Below are 20,166 nucleotides of genomic sequence, written 5' to 3' on the forward strand. Positions count from 1 at the left end.
GGAGCCGGCCGCATTCAACTCGGTGCGGCTTGGAAGACGTTCGTGCTTCCCCCGCTGGCGGGACGTCGTCACGACGACGACCGCCTCGTGCGCTTACCCGGGGCAAAACGAAGCAGCGCCCGGCCCAGGGACGCGCGCGGAGCGGCACCACGGGGCACTTCCGTGGGCCGCCGCTCTCCTTCCGTTCTGGGGGCGCTTCGACCGCGACCCCCCCCACTCCGGCTCCAGCGCGTCGCCCCGCCCTCCTTGCGTGCTGACGTCGCCGGAGCTCGAGCGCCCTCGCTCGCGGCCTCACGCGGCGGGAGGGGGGAGGGTGGCGCGGCGTAATCGCCCAGCGGAGGAGGCGACGGCGGCGGCGGGAGAGAGCGGCGGCGGCGGGGACGGGCCGAGACGGTTGTTGTTCGGCGGTAGCCGCTTGCAGAGGAATTAGGCAGCGGCGAGGCGGGCCCCGCGAGGGAGGTGAGTGCGCGGACTGAGCGAGCGGAGTGGCGCCGCCAACGCTCTCCGTCCCGAAGCCTGCCATTTGGGGATGGGGTCTTCCTCCTCCTCGCTCGGCACCCAGCGAGGGACTCCGGCGGCGGCCGAGGCCTCCTTCGCGCTCTCCCTCGCAGAAAGCCGACACCCCCTCCCCTGCCCACCCCTCCCCCCGCTTCGCCTTTCTCCTTCCGGGCAGCGGAGAACCGAACAAAGGCCCCGCGTCGTCGTCGTCCGCCGTCGCCCCGAGCGAGCTCTTCGGGCCGTGCAGTGGGTCCGGCCTCTGGCCCGCCGCGCCCCCTCCCCTCGCCCAGGCTTGTGCGGTCACTTGTTGGAAATGGCCATTAGCTGCCACATTCTTCCTTCTGGTCCTGCTGCTGCTCCTCTTCCTCCAGCCCACCCATCCTCCCACCTAACACGCGCCCTCGCGGGGGGGGGGGCTACTGGTGGGCAGCGGGGATGTTCTCCCTTGTGACCATCCTTGTTGTCACGATGTCTCTCTCAGTTGCTTTTCCTCCTGTTCGTTTGTTTGTTTGTTTTCTCTCTCTCTTTCTCTCTGATGCGTTTTCTCTTCTTTATTTTCCTAATCCAGAGGAAACGTAGAATAATCGCAGCTCTCTTCCCTCCAGTCGTTAGAGATTGGGGAGGAGGCGGAACTGGGAGAGAAACTGTCTTGTCTTTAGCGTTTTAATAGCTGCATATAATTAAAAAGTGAGATGACTCTTTCTTGGGCTGGTTACTGTTCATAATTTAACCAGAATTTTAAAATGTTCTGGTTGGTTTCACTTGTGCTGCTCCCTTCATATGGTAACTGTACAGTGGAGAATATGTGGAAAAAAATGGATAGGAAAGGTCTTGGATCTTCCTTTGCCACTTGCACCACCTTTGTGGGGAACAGAACAAAGAGCCACATGAAACCATTTGATGGCACCTGGTATGCCAAATCTGTCATCGTGAGGGCATTATCATCCACAAATTGTTGTGAATTGCTTTGAGAACCAGTGTGGCTGAAAAGCAGCATACACATTTTAAATAACTACTGGCATGTAATTTGGATGCTCTTAATTTAATTTTTTTGTAAATATCTCAGATTAAGAGAAACTGAGAGGCTAGGCTTCTTAAATCTTTGGTCATGGGGCCTTTTGGTAATTCTGCTAAGTAATTTGGTAGAACTGCATCTAGAAAAATACATGAGGCTTAAGCAGTAAGCTTTGGATAAAACTGACATATAGTTGACAGAACACTTTATTATATATATCAGCCTTCCCCGACCTGGCACACTCTAGGTATGTTGGACTACAACTCCCAGCCAGCTTTGTCACAACTGCATTTTTTCTTTACCAGATGCCCTGAAGTCAAGTAAAGCTAGAATCTGGAGGAGTTGCTTCAGATAGTTCAAAATATGTGTAATGTGGAGAACCCATGTTCTTATTGTTCTTCAGTTCACTCAGCATTTGGAGGAAAGGTTTTGGAGGCAGAAATGTGAAATGATACAGCAGTTTACTGAACAAATCAGGCCATAACTTCTCAAATATTTATGGTTGTAACAGGAGATGTAGACTCATTGACAATGTGGGTCGGTAAAGGTGGTTGACGAGTGTTAGTATTAAACACAGCATGACAAGGCAGCTATCCTGTGGCCAGAAAGCCATTGGATGTAGTTCATTGTAGCCAATGTGAGCAATGATTAGATGTAGGCATCCTGATCCAGGGAACTGCAGGTACATCAAGTTGCCTGAATGCCCACTGCTGACATTTGGTCTACATGAAACGCAGCTCCATGTTGCCCTATCACTAAATGTAGGCCATCTCCCCTTCATCTTAGCTTAGCAGTACAAGAAACCTGCTAATGGCAGCTCAGTACACTATCACTGGATTGAAAGGGGGGATTATTGGTTCCAATAGTAATGGTAAAAATATGGCTAAAAATGTTTCTGATCATTTGCTGAAGTTCGGGTTAGGGGTGCCCAGTTTGTTTTTTATTATTCCCTAATTCAGCCTTCCCCAACCTGGTGACCTCGAGATGTTTTGGACTACAACACATCTGGAGGACACCAGGTTGAGGAAGGCTGCCCTTATCCCTCAAAATATAGGTAAGATGAGTACCTATGATTTTGATTTTATCCAACTGTTTTGTGTATTCCTGGTTATATTTTCAAAGTTTCATCTTTACCTAAATTTATCCTGTACTGAGATACAGGGATAGAAAGTAAAGTACACAGAAGTACTAGATGATTCAGAATTTTGAAAGGTTGCAACTAAGTGTTTTTAATGATAGTACCTCTGTTCTTCTAGCTGTTCTTTGAGCCTTGGGTTTTCCTCACTGTGTTTTGTTTATATATGGGAGATGAAAATTAGTTTGTGGTCTAGTTTTTGATAAATGTACACAAGATTGCTTCTGTGCTAAATCTAAAAGACTAATAAACTGAAACTCAATCCAGACAAGACTGAGATGCTGTTGGCAGGTGGTTCTTTTGACCGGATGGAGGGTGCTCAACCTGTTCTGGATGGGGTTGCGCTTCCCCTGAAGGAGAAGGTTTGTAGCTTGGGGGTTGTCCTTGAGCCCTCTTTGTCACTTGAGGCTCAGGTGGCCTCAGCGGCACGGAGTGCCTTCTACCAGCTTCAGTTGGTGGCCCAGGTACGCCCCTATCTGGACAGGGATAACCTGGCTTCAGTTGTCTATGCTCTGGTAATCTCTAAATTAGATTACTGCAATGCACTCTATTCCAGAAAAATGTCTATTTCTGCTTCATTGACTACGCTAAAGCCTTTGATTGTGTGGATCACAACAAACTGTGGCAAATTCTTAAAGTGATGGGAGTACCAGACCACCTTACCTGTCTGCTGAGAAACCTGTACGAGGGTCAAGAAGCAACAGTAAGAACCAGACATGGAACAACCGATTGGTTCAAAATTGGGAAAGGAGTACGACAAGGCTGCATATTGTCACCCTGCTTATTTAACTTATATGCAGAGTACATCATGAGAAATGCCGGGTTGGATGAATCAGAGGTCGGAATTAAGATTGCCGGGAGAATTATCAACAACCTCCGATATGCAGACGATACCACCCTAATGGCAGAAAGCGAAGAGGATCTCAAGAGCCTCTTGTTGAGGGTGAAAGAGGAGAGTGCAAAAGCTGGTTTGAAACTCAACATTAAAAAAACTAAGATCATGGCATCTGGCCCTATCACTTCCTGGCATATAGAAGGGGAAGAAATGGAAGCAGTGACAGATTTTACTTTCTTGGGCTCCAAGATCACTGCAGACGGTGACTGTAGCCATGAAATTAAAAGACGCTTGCTCCTTGGGAGGAAAGCTATGGCAAACCTAGACAGCATAGTGAGAAGCAGAGACATCACCTTGCCGACAAAGGTCCGTCTAATCAAAGCTATGGTTTTCCCAGTAGTAATGTATGGCTGTGAGAGCTGGACTATAAGGAAGGCTGAGCGCCGAAGAATTGATGCTTTCGAACTGTGGTGCTGGAGAAGACTCTTACGAGTCCCCTGGACTGCAAGGAGGTCAAATCAGTCCATCCTAAAGGAAATCAACCCTGAGTGCTCATTGGAAGGACAGATACTGAAGCTGAAGCTCAAATATTTTGGCCACCTAATGTGAAGAGAAAACTCCCTGGAAAAGACCCTGATGCTGGGAAAGACTGAAGGCAAAAGGAGAAGGGGACGGCAGAGGATGAGATGGCTAGATAGCGTCACGGATGCAATGAATATGAACTTGAGCACGCTCCGGGAGAGAGCGCAGGACAGGAAGGCCTGGCGTGCTATGGTCCATGGGGTCACGAAGAGTCGGACACGACTGAACGACTGAACAACAATGCACTCTATGTGGGGCTGCCTTTGAAAATGGTTCAGAAGCTGCAGCTTTTGCAAAATGCAGTGGCTAGATTGATAAGGGGGACCAGAAGGTCTGAACATATAAGACCGACTCTGGCCCGCTTGCACTGGCTGCCTGTACGTTTCCGACCCTGATTCAAGGTGCTGGTTTTTAACCTATAAAGCCTTATACGGCTTGGGACTACAATACTTGTTGGAGCGCCTCTCCTGACATGAGACTACCCATACACTACGCTTAACATCTAAGACCCTCCTCCAGCTGCCTACCCCAAGGAAAGCTCAGAATACGGCAACAAGGGAGAGGGCGGTGGCCCCCAAATTATGAAATGATCTCAACAAGGCCTGCCTGGCACCAACATTGTTATCTTTTTGGCACCAGGCTAAGACCTTTCTCTTCTCCCAAGCATTTGGCAGCATATGATAAGTTTTAATTGATCCTGGAATGTGTTATGATTACGGTTGTTTTCTTTGAGATTGCTTGTTTGAAGTTGTTTTAGATACGTTCTTTTGTGTATATGGTCTGTTCATGTGTTTTTTATGTTAATGAATTTTAATCTCTGTATACTGTATTTTTAATCTTTGTAAACTGCCCAGAGAGCTTTGGCTATTGGGCGGTATAGAAATGTAATAAAAAAATAATGGGAATAGTTGGTAGATAGAACTTACATTTCAAGAATAGGAAATTGGGTAACCTATGTCAGAAACACAATTATTCTGCAGTGTGCACGTTAGGTGCGTTTTTGAGAGTGTTCTTGCAAGTTTCACATTTTGTCACCAGAAGATGACCATCAATGTTTTCATTAAGTTGTGTTCATATTTGATATATATCTAATATGTGTTCTTATTTGATCTGTTTCTATGAAGCAAAGTATATAGGCATGGCAGCACTGAAGAACAAACATACGATCAGAACAAAACATAATATATAGCTTTCTATAAGTAGTGGCATAAAGATAGCTGAAATAGAAGCAGCCTTTTTCCCCTGGTATAGATCTCAACTTAAGATGTTGCTGTCTCTGTGCATATTTAGAACTGAAAATTCTAGGACTGAAATCATTTCAGTTTCAGCTGAAATGAGTGAGCAGATCATTTTTGTGCTTACTAAGTATTAAATGGGTTTGACTGTGAATGTTGAAATGTATTCTGTTTCCTGAGAAAAGCCATAGCATAGTTTTATTAATGGCTACTTGTCCTTTCAGTTCTAGATATTCCATCCAGTTAGTCAACAGTCTAAAAAAATAGTGCAAAATATTTTTCACTAAGGGCACAATCCTATGCTGGCTGGGGCATCCTGGGAGTTGTAGGCCTTTTCTCCGTCTAAACATGCATAGGATTGTACCCTTAATCTCTTAAATTTAGGATGAGGTAGGCAACTACATTCAGCTTTAGAGCTGTAGCTACTGCATACAGAAAGGCATCATGGAATATCAGTTTAAAATATGAGCAAATCAGTTTCCTGTCTCAAGTCTGTTTTCCAATATTTGTAAAAAGATTCACACAAATATTGTTATAAAAGATAGTTCATTTATACTATAGCCTATTAGATACGGAAAAAAAACATTCATTTAGCAAATGTTGATGTTTTTTTAAAAAAATGCCTCCCAAATGCAGGAACCTTATGGCTTAGATTGCAACATATGGTTCTCTCAGAGGAAAACGTATCACCTTTGTCTGAGTACACTGCTGCACTTCGGGAAATTTAATGGCCAATGACATTAGAAAGTGGCAATGAAAAGAGAGCCAAGCACTATAGTCTGATGGATATTGTTGACTACAGCTACTTGGGGTACAAGTAGTTGTGCTCCCATGGATACAGCATTCTATATTCAGTAGAAGTGGCAGGGCCATCCTTCTAAGTAGCAATTCTTCTATAAATGGTTGTGGCCAAATAGTAAATTAATAGGGTTGTTCCAAGCCTATCTGTGATGGTGTTTCCTAGACAGGATATTGTCTTTTTCTTCCCTCCAGCCTGTTTCCAGTGGTCTTCCTTCGCTACAATCCGTTGATCTTAGGTCTGACAGTATTACTTGCGTCAAAGTTTATTTTGAAAAGGGTTTTTCCAGAACTTCAAATGAGCCACAGTGAGACTTGGCCTTTCTGTATGTTCACTGGGGAAGGAAAATGTAAAGAATTGCCTTTGCAGGAACAATTTGTGTGATCACTTACCATCAAGAATCCCACTCTCAATTTTTACTGAATTGTCAAGCAGTTCTAGCTGCATTTGTATAGCATCTTATCCCCGGTTATCTGTAGCCTTCACCAGCTATCTGGGTTTATTTGTTCCATCCTGACTATTCTGTTGCTCGTTTGTGCCTCTTTCCTACTTTAATTGGTAGACATCACACTTCTTCTGAGTATATTCATTGCCTAGTGACCTGGGAATTGCATATCTTACACCACCTTTTTTCCTGTGTCCTGCACTGATCTTAAGCTAGAGTGTGCGCTTCAGCATATTGCCAGTACAAGTTAGCACATCGGCAGTGGTGAATTTTGGGCAGTGGTGAATCTCTGCCTCTCAAATTTGTCCTGATGGTCCCCAAGCCTAAGGACGTTCAGAGGTGCTATAAGACTTTTCTGTTTGAACCAGTGTTTCATGAGTGAAGCGGTAGTAAGTGAGAGTGCACAGAATAAAGCAGTCAACATTTTTATATGAAGGTAGATGAAAGTGTAGTGCTAGCTAAGGGCACAGCCCTATCTAGATAGGCGGCCGCCTCTGAACTCAGAGGTGACTGCCTATCCAAAGCAGGGCAGGAGAAGCACAGAGGAGATTGTTCCCTCCGTGCATCTCCTGCCCTGCTTTTTCTGCTAGACAGCTGATTGTAGTTGTCTAGCTGCAGGAGCATGGAGCGGGGAAGGAGGCTGCTGTACGACACATCCAAACTCCCCGCCCCAGAACACACCCAGCTACGCCCTTTTCCAGCTGCTCCGCACTCCTCTTGCGAGTGCATAGGACGGGGTTGTTCCACGCTGCCTGCAAGGCAGCATGGAAGTGTGGGGAGGTCAGTTTTCCAGGAACCGACCTTGGAGCGCAGGCTGTTTCCCGAGATCGGTTCTCGGGAAACAGCATATCATATGGCTGTCTAGCGGGCATTGGATTGCTCCCTAAGAGACATATAAGTACTGAGTGTTCAGTGTATTGCAGATTAGATGTGGAGGTTAACTGAAATCATTTTCTAAATTTTCTTTTAAAACCTGTGGCAAACCTATAGCCATTAAAAAAGCTTCCTTGCCATAATCTTATAATTATGCTGTGATCAGTCTCCTGAAGATAATTACATGCTTATTTATTTTGGTTAAAGGCATAATGTGTTTTAAATTTAAAGTTTAAAATTGGAGTTCTCCTTTTACATTTAGGGGTTTATCTTCCTCATTTTCCTTCTGTCCAGTGGAGTGGAGAATGGTTCACTCTTGCAGGTGGAGTACATTGTGACTTTCAAAGTTGCATACACTGAAGATTTGAAGGTGGCTGTATTTCTTAACAAATTTGGTCCTGTCCAATAGGTAAATTTCCTGGAGGAGCTGGACAGTTGATAGAATTACATCACTCTTATTTGCAACATAAGGCCCATAGGCGGACTGTGACTCACCTAGGAGAATTACACATATTGTTTGAGCCCTTTTCCTACCTCTTTGTGGAAACATCTAAGGCCTGACTAAGCCAATCAAAAGTGTGGATGGGAGAATGGCTACATCACTGTGTACACCTGGTTTCTCTTCTTCCTGGATTCAGAGTAAAGTTATGGAGTTGTGCCAGTTTTGCCAGCCTCATACAATCACTAGGCACATTGCATGGCCCACCTGTGTGTTTATAGTGCAATTCTATAAATCTTTCCTCAAAAATAAACCTTGTAGAATTCAGCGGGACTTATTCCCAAGGAAGTGTGTATAGGATTGCAGCCTGAGACTCAATTCACTAAATGAATTTCTGGGAGAGTGAAACTATGTGTGTTTCTTATGCTGAAATCAGCAAGGAAGAGTAGAGTGTAGAGAAATAGAGCAAAATAAGACAGTGAAGGAAGAATAAGGATGGGACAAAGAGATTAGGAGTACAGAAAGAACTCTAGTGGAATATGGCCCTTGGTGAGGAAGTGCTGAGTGTTACAGGGATGGGATTGCAGAGAGACCTGTGACGCTGCAGGTAAGGAGGAGGGTCCAGAAGAAAAGGGGATACTAGATGGGAGTGCAGATTGGTGGTTGAAAGGTGAGAGAGTGCACTATGCAGTAGAGAGAGAAAAGGAGAACAAGAAGGGAATTGTTAAAGGACAGGTTACATAAAACATGTGTAGTTATACTTTTAATGTAGAAGCTTCTTTCACTGTTATAGCAGTCTGGTCCTCATGAGTCATGTAAAGTGGCACTCAGTAATTTGAGTTGTGCATCTCCGCCCTCAAAGAATAGTTAAAGAAAAATCAGATGACACCTATTCACCTTGTGGTAGTTCTTTAAAAGAAAAAAAAACCTGTAAAACAATTATAACACACACAAAACTTAAGTGTGGAGGTCAATACTCAAAAGTTTTAATTGGAAGATAAGCTAAACTTTTGCCCAAAGCACTTTTCAATTATATATGTTACCATTAACCTCTCAGCTGGACCAGTCAATTTCTTAACTTCACTCTGTTGCATGCATATGAGATGAATCTATTATATGCAGTAAAATTTCACTTAAATACATCTGCGTAGGTAATTGAAAGTGCATCCTCAAATTCAATAAAAAGTGCCTTTCAGTGTTTCTTGGTTGTCTAGACATGTAGTATTGTGTTTTAGAAACTAGAACTGCACAGAACTGGTAAAATTGTGAAGGAACACATTTCATATGGTTGGGTGGGTTGTAGGGGTTGCATTTTTGGAAATAAAGATGGTGCTGGAGCCAGCACTACACTTTGCAGCATGCCTCCCAATTAAACAAACTTTTAAAAGTTAAAAACATCATTTAAAAAATTTAAAATCAGAAGAGGCAAGGAGCCTCTTGGGCACCAAAAGAAGTGTCTGCAAGTGGTTTGGTGCCTATGGGCACCATGTTGGGAATCCCAACCCTTAATCTTGTCACTGAATTCCTAATTAAAGACTTCCAATTGGAAGGCCATTGGCTTTGGAACTAACTGATGCTTGCCTCCCCCACTCCCATAACCACCTACATCGGCAGCTGTTCCACATGGCAGCAGCAGAGGAAGAAGCAAAACAGTGTGGCCCCATTTGGCTCCTCCCTCTCAGAACTGTCTCATTGACTATTTCACCTGGTCATTATGTAATTGTATTGACATAGTTGGTAACTGAATTTGGTTATTTTCCTTTTTGTATAGTATCTGTTCTAGTGTAAGCCATTGTTGTAAAATACAAACTATCATGTATACTTGGTCGGAATGGTGATACAGAAAAGTAGTTACTAAGTTTGATAGTACTTTATTTTCCCCTTAACTTGCAGTGGAACTCTGACGCTTACAAGCAAGCAGCATGCAAGAGGAATAAGCTTATCAGTTGAAAACGGGGCACTTGGTTCTGAATAGATTTAACGATGACCTATTAATTTTGCAATATGTTCCAAGAAGAGCAATAAGAAGAAAAGGTAAGGTTATCAATGTGAAGTAGATCTTGTAGGTGTCCAGTAATGTGACGCAGAAAATTTTTCATGAAAAATTTCCAAAACAGAAATGTTTGCAGTGCTTTATTTTTCCACAGGAAAATTTCGTTTTCATAAGTTCATTAGTAAAAATGAATGTATACCAATTGCAAATACAATATTAGGCAAGCTTGACAGTTTCAAAGTTGTAATTAATGTTTTTCAGGTGATTATTTCTGTGAGAGAATACATTGATGTTATTGAAATATATAATATTTCAAATATATTCTCAGAGTGGAATGGAACTAATAAGGATTGACAGTGAAACTGAAGTTGCCCCAGCAAAGTTAGGGCGCAGTCCTATGGAGATAGGCTGTCGCTTCCGAACTTGCCTATCCAGTGCAGGGCAGGAGAAGCATGGAGGGGATAGTTCCCTCCGCGTTTCTCCTGCCCTGCATTTGCAGCTAGACAGACAATTTTGGCTGTCTAGCGTGGGAAGGCGGAGTGGGGGAGGAGGCTGCTGAACGACACATAGGATGTGTCGTACTGGCATTTCCGCCTTCTTCGCCCTGGAACGCCCCCCCCCCCCCCGACACCCTGTTTTGGCCACTCCACACTCCTCTTGCAAGCACGGAGCATGGGGCTGTTCTGTGCTGCCTGCAAGGCAGCGCGGAAGGGGAGGGAAGGTCAGTTCCCTGAAAACCACATATCCTGTGGCCATCTAGACGCTGACTAGCGGCCATAGGATTGCTCCCTCCGTGAAAGAGAGTTGAACTCAGTTGAAATAGATGAAATGAGTGGTTGTCAGCATTTCATGCACATTTCTTTGGGTTGTTAAAATTAATTAGTGTGTTGGCAGTTTTCAGTACCTTTGTTTTTTTCTTAAATTTAGACAATGTAAGGAAAGTATGTGCTCTTGTCTTTAAATTTTTACAAATATTCCAATAAATATTTCAACATAATATAACATTTAAATTACATTAAATGTAATTTAATGTGATTTAATTTTCCCCCTCAGATACTTCAGGCTAAATCCATGTGGTTTATTGGGGCAAAAAATTAACACAGGGTATTTTTTTAAAGCTTTTTTACTAAATAAAAATGTATTAAACATACTAAATGGAGGGAGCAATCCTATGGCTGCTAGACAGCCATAGGATATGTGGTTTTCTGGGAACCGACCTCGGAGCCCACGCTTCAAGGTTGGCTTCTGGAGAACTGACCTTCCTCCTGCTCCTGCGCTGCCTTACAGGCAGCGTGGAACAGCCCCAAGCTCCATGCTCAGAAGAGGAGTGCAGAGCAGCCAAAACAGGACATTCCGAGGCGGGGAAAGCAGAAATGCCAGTACAACACATCCTACGTGTCGCCCAGCAGCCTCCTCCTCTGCTCCGCCTTCCCATGGCTAGACAGTGGAAATTGGCTGTCTAGCTGCAAATGCAGGGCAGGCAAAACGCAGCGGGAATGATCCCCTCCGTGCTTCTCCTGCCCTGCATTGGATAGGCAGCTGCCTGTCCCCATAGGATTGTCCGCCTACATCACTCTAAGGCAACGATGGGCAACTTGTGGCCCTCCAGATGTTTTGGCCTACAGCTATCATAGCCAATGGTGGGAGTTGTAGGCCAAAACATCTGAAGGGGCCACAAGTTTCCCATCCCTGCTCTAGGGCATCAGAACATTTTCTAATGCAAACTGAAACGTTTCCTATGTAAATTTTTTAAATCAAATTTTTATTGTGAGTTTCAACAAAATAAATTTTACAAAAGGGCAACAGAAATCTTTTAAAAATCACTAATATAGTTACATGCTTTAAAGATCTTAGTTTCAGTTATTACAACATTCTAAAAAAGGGAGGAAAAGACCTAATCTAGGTTCTAACAAATGTTGCAGTTGCAAGTATTGGCATTTAGCAAATCAAATTTAACTCATAAAGCTACAATTGGCAAAAACTCATCAGCATCCAATAATTAATCCAAGGTAAAAATAATCTTATCCATCCAGGTCTGCCACAGTAATGTTTTCTTTCCAATTTTTATATCGGGATTTCCCCCATAGAGTCAATTTGGCATGGGAAAATTGATTAAACTGTAATTGGCGTGAAATTATACACCACATGTCTCTGACTGCCAAAATTGTGAGAGGAGCCCTGTCCACTCTAACATGCCAAGAACCTAATGCCATCCATTTGGAGAGAGGCTCCAGATAGGAAGATTTCAAAACTGACCAAGGTGGAGAATCACATCTAAGTGGAAAACACCAAAATTTAGTACAGGTCAGCAGCTAAGCCCGATGATATATAGCAAGATCTGGAAAACCAAACCCACCTTTTTTAATTGGGAATTGCATCCTTTTCAGAGATATTCTTGGAACCTCCCCAAAATTTGCAAAATGCATTAAGCTTTTGGAAATATTTGTCAGATATAAGTAAAGGAATCCTACGTGTAACACAAACAATTTGAGATATAATATTCATCTTAAGTGCATTAACCTACTTTGCATTGGAAATTTTCTGATAAAAACTGAAATTCTTCCTATGCAAATGACCCTATGCAAATTAACCTTATTTGCATTGGAAACATTTCCAGAAAATTTGGAAAATCCACATCACTGTATGTGATGAAGTACTGTGAATTTAAAGTTCTGATGTAACTTAAACTTGATTGTGTGAACAACTGGCTGAGACACAGGTAAAAATACTAGCAGTGATACAACCTCTCTCCAGTAGTGCGTGTCTACCACCACCACCACTTTCTGTATAACTGTGCAACAGAAGCTTAATTGTATTGCTTTGGATGTCTCATTGGCACAATCAAGGCCAGCACAGGAACACAACATCCAAAATTAGCACTTTCATGAGAATCTGCATTGGCATTCACAAGCAGAGGATCATACTTCGGCTACACTGGCACAAGTTTTACCCAGTCTTGGGATCAGTGTGCCAGACAGTACCTAAGCCAAAAGCGAGGGGCAATCTAGAGCAAATCTAACTTTTGATAATCATTATATTAGGGCTTCAGACTCTTAGAGTGCTTCCAGAAAAATGAAAACTATCAATGGAAAAGCCCTCTTTGTCTCAATTAAGTCAGTGTTAACTGGATTATTGCACCCAAACTAGGGTTCCATTATTTGTCTTGGTTATGGCAGCAGAAGTGTGTTTCAGGACTCTGGATTTCCACTTTCCACCTGTATCATGGAGAGTGTTTCATCACTCTCCGATGAAAATGACCAGACTTTCTCTAGCTTGAGCTGGGGCAGGGATCCTCACAGTTATGCTGAGCTTTAGAAGGCTCAGTGCAGTGACAGTGATCTCTTGCCCCCTTTGCAGCTCTAACTAGAAAAAGAACTGGCTGTTTTTGCCAGTAGATTGTTGAGGCACTTGGAGCAACTTGGCTGCCCACCATCAGAATAAACCCCGGCCTTTCCCTCCACCACCACACGGAAAGGTTGGGGCTGGCTCTTGGTGGTGGGATGTTGAGGAGCTTGGAATAAGTAGGTGGAGGAAAAGCCCCTTCTCTCCCCCCACCCTCCAAATCAGCTCCAAAATGTTGGAGTAGCAGCGCAAAAACGTGGGATAAAGACTACAGTGAAATTGACCCTATGGTAATTAGAAGATAAATACATGTATTGAAAATTCTACTCCAATTTTTATTAGTGGGATCTCTAGAGGGGCACCCGACTTTTGCTTGATGAAAGTGGAGACCTTAGTAATCACACAACACTTTGTTCCCTACACAGAACTATATGCAGAATCTCACCTTGACACTCACCCAGAACCATAAGCAGATAAAGGTTTTGCAGCCTTGATGGATATATGTTCACCTGCTGATTTTTTCCCTAGATAGATCAAGCATTTATTTATTTGTTTGTTTGTTTATTTATTTATTTTGATTGGCACCCCACCATTCTACCAAGAAAAATGGCAAGGCGGCTTACAATCATAAATAGAACTTAATTATAAAACAACAAAAACAAATGCATTCACAATTAAAAACACAGTAAAGGAATAAAAGTAGCATCCAACCCAACAGATGCGCTTTACACACCAAAGGCCTGCTTGATTAAAAAGGTATTTGCTTGCCAGCGGAAGGACAGCAGAGAGGGAGTGAACCTAGCCTCCCTTGGCAGGGAGTTCCACAGTCTGGGAGCGGCCACCAAGAAGACCCTCTTTTGTGTCACCACCAAATGTGCCTCTGAAAGTGGCGGTCTCAAAAGAAGGGCCTCTTGCAAAGACCTTAAGACCTGAACAGGCTTGTATGGGAGAAGGTGATCTTTCAGGTAGCCTGGTCCCAAGCCGTATAAGGCTTTGTTAGGTCATATAGGGCTCTATATATAAAAGTATAGGAACTTCTGCCTGAGTTTTGTGACCTGAATTCACTGGACATGGGTTAAATCAGTCTTCCCCAACCTGGTGCATTCCAGATGTTTTTGGGACTTCAACTCCCATCAGTCCCTGCCAGCATGGCCAATGGTCAGGAATGCTGGGAGTTGTGGTCTAAAACTACATTTGGAGGGCACCAGGTTGGAGAAGGCTGATCTAAATTGGCAGAAGTCTTAGTTGAATTCAAAAACTACTTAATACTTGATCACCCTTCCTTGTGTTTGCCAAATGCATGCATCAGGAAGTCCACTGTGGGGCTTGGAATCTCTGGACTTAAATGTGTCTAATATTTTAATGTGTGAAATTGCTCTCTATTAAACTCCCACGGGCAAAAAGCAAATAGGGAGTCAATGAACCCAGAAACTCTGGATTGTTTAGGGCTTAAACAACCCAGAGTTAGACCAGCAATTGCCCATGATTTGTTGTTGGGTTAACTCTTTGTGGTTTTACCCAGTTTTGGATGTCATAAAGCAACCCAGGAGCTGGGTTCATCACTGCCATTCCTGGGTTAAACAATCCAGGAATTGTCATTGTGACATGTGAACCAGGACAATATTGACCATGGCCACAAATTCTTTTTGGGAAAGATGCGAGGGATTTATTACTTCTTTGACATAAAGTAGGTTCTTAAAAAGTCATGGCACCTGTTCACTTTAATAGTCACCTCAGCAGTTACAAGGTGCATGATATAACTTTTATTTATCTTAATTTTTTATCCTGTCCTTTAATATATAAGGACCAGGGCAGTTGATAGAATAAAAACAAAATATTAAAATTCAATAAAATGTAAATATCAATAAAACTACAGAATAAAAAGCAATAGAAGTCAGATGTTCAAAACTGTTAGGAGCTTGGGAAAAAAAAAAAGCTCTTTGCTTATAACACTGAAAAGACATTAAACTAGGAGTTTGGCTTGTCTCCCTAGGGAAAGAATTTAACCTACAGGATGCCATAGCCAAAGAGGCCCCTTACTCTGGCTGTTATCCACATCACCCCAGACGGTGTGGGTGCCTGAAGCATCTCTCAGTTCACAGGCGGGTTAATGTAGAAGTAGAAATTCCGTCAAGCACCCAGGTTCCAAGCTGCGTAGGTTTTTAGAAGCAAGCACAAACCATAGTTTCCAAGAAGTCTTGAAAGGAAGCCCCACATACAGCGCATTGTAGTAGTTTAACCTGGAGGTTACCACAGTATGGACAACTATGGCCAGGCTACCTTTGTCTAGGGGGAGCTGCAGCTGCTGCACTTAGCCCTAACTGATGAAAGGTACACCTTGCCATACGGCCCTCTATTGACAAAGCTGGATCTGTGAGCACCTTCAAATTCTTTAAAGGTAGCTGATCCCCCATCTAGAACAAATTGAGCAGCACCTCGCCTAATATATGAACCACACACCAACAGTACTTGACTCTTGTCACGATTGAGCTTCAGTTTATTGGCACCCATCCAGTCCATCAGTGTTCACAAGAACCAGTTTAAAACTTTTAGCACCTCACCTGAATCAGATGTGTGTGAGAGATTAATGTTATCAGCATATATTGATGATACTCTCCTCCAAGACCCCAGATGACCTCACACTGAAGTTTTATGTAGATGTTAAAAAAACATGCAGGACAAGATGAAATCCTGCTTGACCCTGTAGCATAAATCTCAAAAGGGTGGAGCACTAGTCCCCAGGGTAACCTTCTAGAATCAAGCCTCAAGATAATGCAACTACTGAAACATGATGTCCCCAATTCCCAACTCAGACAACCTACCCAGAAGGAGACTGTTGCCAATAGTATCAAAAGCCACTGAGAGGTCCAGAAGAAATAGCAGGTTCCTATTCTCCCTGACCATCTCCCAGCATAAGTCATCCATCAGAGTGAAGACAAAGGCAGGCCTGAAAATAGATCCAAGATTATCAGTTGCATCCCAGAGAGACTAGAATTGCATGGCAATCACCCATTGCCTATTTTCACTGAACAGTATATAAATCTAAAGGATCTCAGTACTACAGAACAGAATCCTAAAATGGTGTAACCTTCCTGGGACACAGGAATTTGGCCTTTTGTTCTCCTTGTAAATCACAAAAATCTAGGAAATGTTATCTCATGGTGTTCCTGATTCTGGCCGAGCTCTTTAATCCCAGTAGTGGAAGATGGAGCACTCTAGCTCCAGAAGCCCAGTGCTAAATGAAACAACTTTCCTTAAGGTTAGTTATACCAAATTTAGCTTGACATGGTGTTGTGTGCTTGCTCAGTTGACTCTCTTAAGACAGTACTGAATGAAATTGATTTTTTTTTCCTGGAAATTAAAAAGATTCAGGATGTGAGGAAATTATTCCTGCACTCTGAACCCTAGTGCTGTAAAGCTGGCAAACATTTTGAAACAGCCTATGTAGGGATGTGGAAAGAGTTGGAATCCTTGAGCTTGGGAAAGTTAAGAATCTGCATGCGCACACACAAAAGCCTACCTGCAAAAAACAAAAGAAAGTGTCTAATGCTTACAGGGCACCATTGTTGGTGGTCAGAGGAAAAAGAATTCTGAAAGAGAGCTACCTTGGGCACCAGTATATTTCACCTTCTCTAGTGTGGTATTAAATTCTATCATATTTACATCCTGCCCTTGAAGAAGCTCTGGGCAGCATATATTAGGTTGCTTCATTTTATCCTCATAGCAGCCCTATGAAAAAGTGAGCTTCATGACCAAGCAGAAATTTGAATCCATGTTTCCCAATCCACATCCATTCACAAAAGCACACTAGTTCTCATCGCTGATTGATATGTTGCAGCCATAATCAGTTTTGTTGGTTTATCAAAGCCTTCTGAATGTTGTGTTTATGTCATTTTTTGTAACTTTAAAATATTCAGCTATTATAAACAGTGAGGTTGAAATCTTGTGATTAAGCAAAGCAGAATAAGAGAACACCATGCCAAGTTATATGATATTTTCAATTCTCTCTAGGATGGCTGGTTGCGGTGAGATTGATCACTCAATCAGTATGCTTCCCACGAACAGGAAGACAAATGAATCGTGTTCCAACGCAGCACCATCTCTTATGGTCCCTGAATGTGCTATCTGTCTGCAAACATGTGTCCACCCTGTGAGTCTGCCTTGTAAACATGTCTTCTGCTATCTGTGTGTGAAAGGAGCTTCCTGGCTGGGAAAGCGATGTGCACTCTGTCGGCAAGAGATCCCAGAGGACTTTCTTGATAAGCCAACTTTACTGTCACCTGAGGAACTCAAAGCAGCCAGCAGAGGAAATGGGGAATATGCTTGGTACTATGAAGGCAGAAATGGTTGGTGGCAATATGATGAACGTACCAGTAGGGAGCTGGAAGATGCCTTTTCTAAAGGTAAAAAGAGCACTGAAATGTTAATTGCTGGGTACTTGTATGTGGCAGATCTTGAGAACATGGTTCAGTATAGGAGAAATGAGCATGGACGTCGCAGGAAAATAAAACGGGACATAATAGATATTCCAAAGAAGGGAGTGGCTGGGCTTAGGTTGGACTGTGACTCTAATGCTATCAATCTAGCACGAGAGAGTTCTGCTGATGGTGCAGACAGTGTACCAGCTCTAGGAGCTGCTGCTGGGCAGCCTCTAGCAACTGTTTCTGTTAGACCCCTACCTTCACTAGATGGTCAGCTGACAAGTCCTGCAACGCCATCACCTGATGCAAGCACCCTAGAGAACTCTTTTGCCAACTTGCAAATAAATGGAAACAGTATGGTTGAAAGGAGCAATAGGGGTGAGGGAGAGGAAGACCATGAATCATCGTCTTCTAGTAGGGTGCCAGTCCTTGACACCTCCATTGAGGAAACAGAATCGGATGCTAGCAGCGATAGTGAGGATGTGTCTGCCCAACTTCAGCTGCCTGTATCCTCTGCTCAGCAGAGACATCTGAATGCAAATCAGCCAGCCTTGGATAGACCAGTGGCAGGGAGTGGGGTGGGAAGCACCAGTGTAAGATCTAGAAGGCCTGATGGACAGTGCACAATAACTGAAGTTTAAATCTAGAGCCATGTTTTTAAAACTCGGTCTTGTACCTGTACATTTTGTCTGTATTGGCATTGCATTCCAGCCTAGCAGTGTATTTAAAGTGTTTCAGTGTGGGAGGAGGGGAAAGGGGAAGGCAGACTTGGTCATCTAACTTTAAAACCAGTCTCTCAACATGTCTTGGCTGGAAGACTCAATGTTTTAAAAAAAACTGGGCACATGTTAATGGTTTGACAGCTACTTAGCAATACCCAGTTTTGTAAATGTCTCATATTTTATTTTGTAGTATATTCCTCTTCCCCAGTAAAACCCTATTCCCTTTTTTGACCAATGTATATTCACTGTACAACTTGGAACTGTCATTGTTTGTTGCATTAAGTATCTTTAATATCTGCATGGATTGATGTATGGAAGGACTATTAAAACTGGAAATGAATGAGTTTGGGTTTCAGCAGGATGCTTAATTTTAACATAAAGTAGGTGTGACTTCTGAAGTTCAGATGTTTTACTAAAACAAAGATGAATCATCTTCCTCAATGAAATGTAAAATAACTTCTGTTGCAGAGTTTTTACATGTAAACACTTCATGGTGTCTTCATTGGCTCTCCTGTCTAGTCCCTATAGCTTGTTTGTGTCTCTTGTTCTGTCTTGTTTTTGTTACAAAATTTATAATTTAATAAACTACATTTTATCAACAATCTGACCCGGTTTCCACATAGGGCTGTCCCCATGTTATATTGAAGGCAGCTCTCAAAGGAAGTATGGACACTGCCTTTTGTTAATTGTAGGAGCAAGTGCACTGAAAATCAGCAAGAACCATATTCTGTGACCAAGATGACCAGAGTTAAAACATATGTCTATGAGAAAAATAAAACAAAACTCTTGCACATTAGGGTAGAAGGGTTTTACTGCTTGCAAGGAGATGGCATTGGCTATGGTACTATTAACATTCATTCACTTTTCTTTCCTTGTCTATTCTGACAGGATTGATACTAAGTCAGCAGAAAATTGTCAAAATAGCGACCTGTGGCTTGGTTTTCTGCCACAGCACCATCTGTCAGAATATACTTTTCCCAATTATATCTCGTATTTAAATAACTTACATCAGAAAATGCTTATGCATGGTGTTGCAAAAACACTTAAGTGATCCTCCTTTTCTCTGCGTTGATCTTGTAGCAAACATAACCATAGTTAAGGGAATTCTATACTTCCTGGGAGGGTGTGTTGGTGGTTTCCCTCACGGAGCAGTAGGATTGCTCTCCCCAGCAAGACATCCTCGACTGTATAGGAAAGCGATAGACACCTTGCACTGATAGCCCTTTTATAGAGGCCTTTTTTTGTGCGTTAAGACTGTTAAAAGGTAAAGGTGTCCCCAACCAGTCGTGTCCGACTCTAGGGTGTGGTGCTCATCTCCATTTCTAAGCTGAAGAGCCAGCGCTGTCCGAAGACGCTTCCATGGTCATGTGGCCGGCATGACTGAACTCCGAGGTGCACGGAACGCTGTTACCTTTCCCGCCGAAGCGGTATCTATTTATCTACTTGCAATTTCTTGCTTTCGAACTGCTAGGTTGGCAGAAGACTGTTAAATGTATAAAAATGGTACTTCTGTGACCAATCAGTGGTTTCAACGCAGATGTCTTAATGGATAACTCCTTTGAACGTAATATGTAGTTAAACACAGTTAGTGTTCATTATCTGAAAATTGAATGATAGTCTGTGAACAGCTATATTCTTTATGGCAGTCACTGCATGTGCTCTTAAGTCTTGGTTGCCGACACTGAGCACAAATGCTTTCATTGCCAAAACCCAGCATGAGTCTGCACTTTATGGCATAAAGCTTTTGCAAGTGTTTCATTGAACCACATGAACTAGGTCCCATTGTACATGAGGTGAATGTCAGGTACGTGCTATTCATGCAACAGTGTTGA

At 43.0% G+C, this 20,166-nt stretch overlaps 1 protein-coding gene and 1 long non-coding RNA gene across 4 annotated transcripts in view; one reads left to right on the top strand and one right to left on the bottom strand.

Annotated features, from left to right (window-relative positions):
- LOC146359509 (uncharacterized) overlaps positions 1–237 on the bottom strand; it is a 38,886-nt gene extending 38,649 nt beyond the window's left edge. For all 3 annotated transcript variants that reach the window (XR_014786687.1, XR_014786688.1, XR_014786686.1), the window contains exon 1: positions 98–237. This is a non-coding gene — a long non-coding RNA (uncharacterized LOC146359509). The remainder of the gene's footprint in view (positions 1–97) is intronic.
- A 71-nt stretch (positions 238–308) lies between these two features.
- Positions 309–19,124, top strand: RNF146 (ring finger protein 146). The gene is made up of 3 exons (XM_084827474.1): positions 309–459; positions 9,750–9,890; positions 17,203–19,124. Exon 3 carries the CDS (start codon positions 17,204–17,206, stop codon positions 18,251–18,253), a length of 1,050 nt encoding a protein of 349 aa, XP_084683600.1. The 5' UTR covers positions 309–459; positions 9,750–9,890; position 17,203; the 3' UTR covers positions 18,254–19,124.
- The last annotated feature ends 1,042 nt before the right edge of the window (positions 19,125–20,166 follow it).

This window comes from Heloderma suspectum, chromosome 1, assembly GCF_057233095.1.
Source record: "Heloderma suspectum isolate Gila_16-S chromosome 1, 16-S_ref, whole genome shotgun sequence".
Taxonomy (NCBI): domain Eukaryota; kingdom Metazoa; phylum Chordata; class Lepidosauria; order Squamata; family Helodermatidae; genus Heloderma; species Heloderma suspectum.

Excerpts from the sequence above, each read along its gene's own strand:
- RNF146 (XM_084827474.1), top strand. The coding sequence starts at position 17,204 with ATGGCTGGTTGCGGTGAGATTGATCACTCAATCAGTATGCTTCCCACG.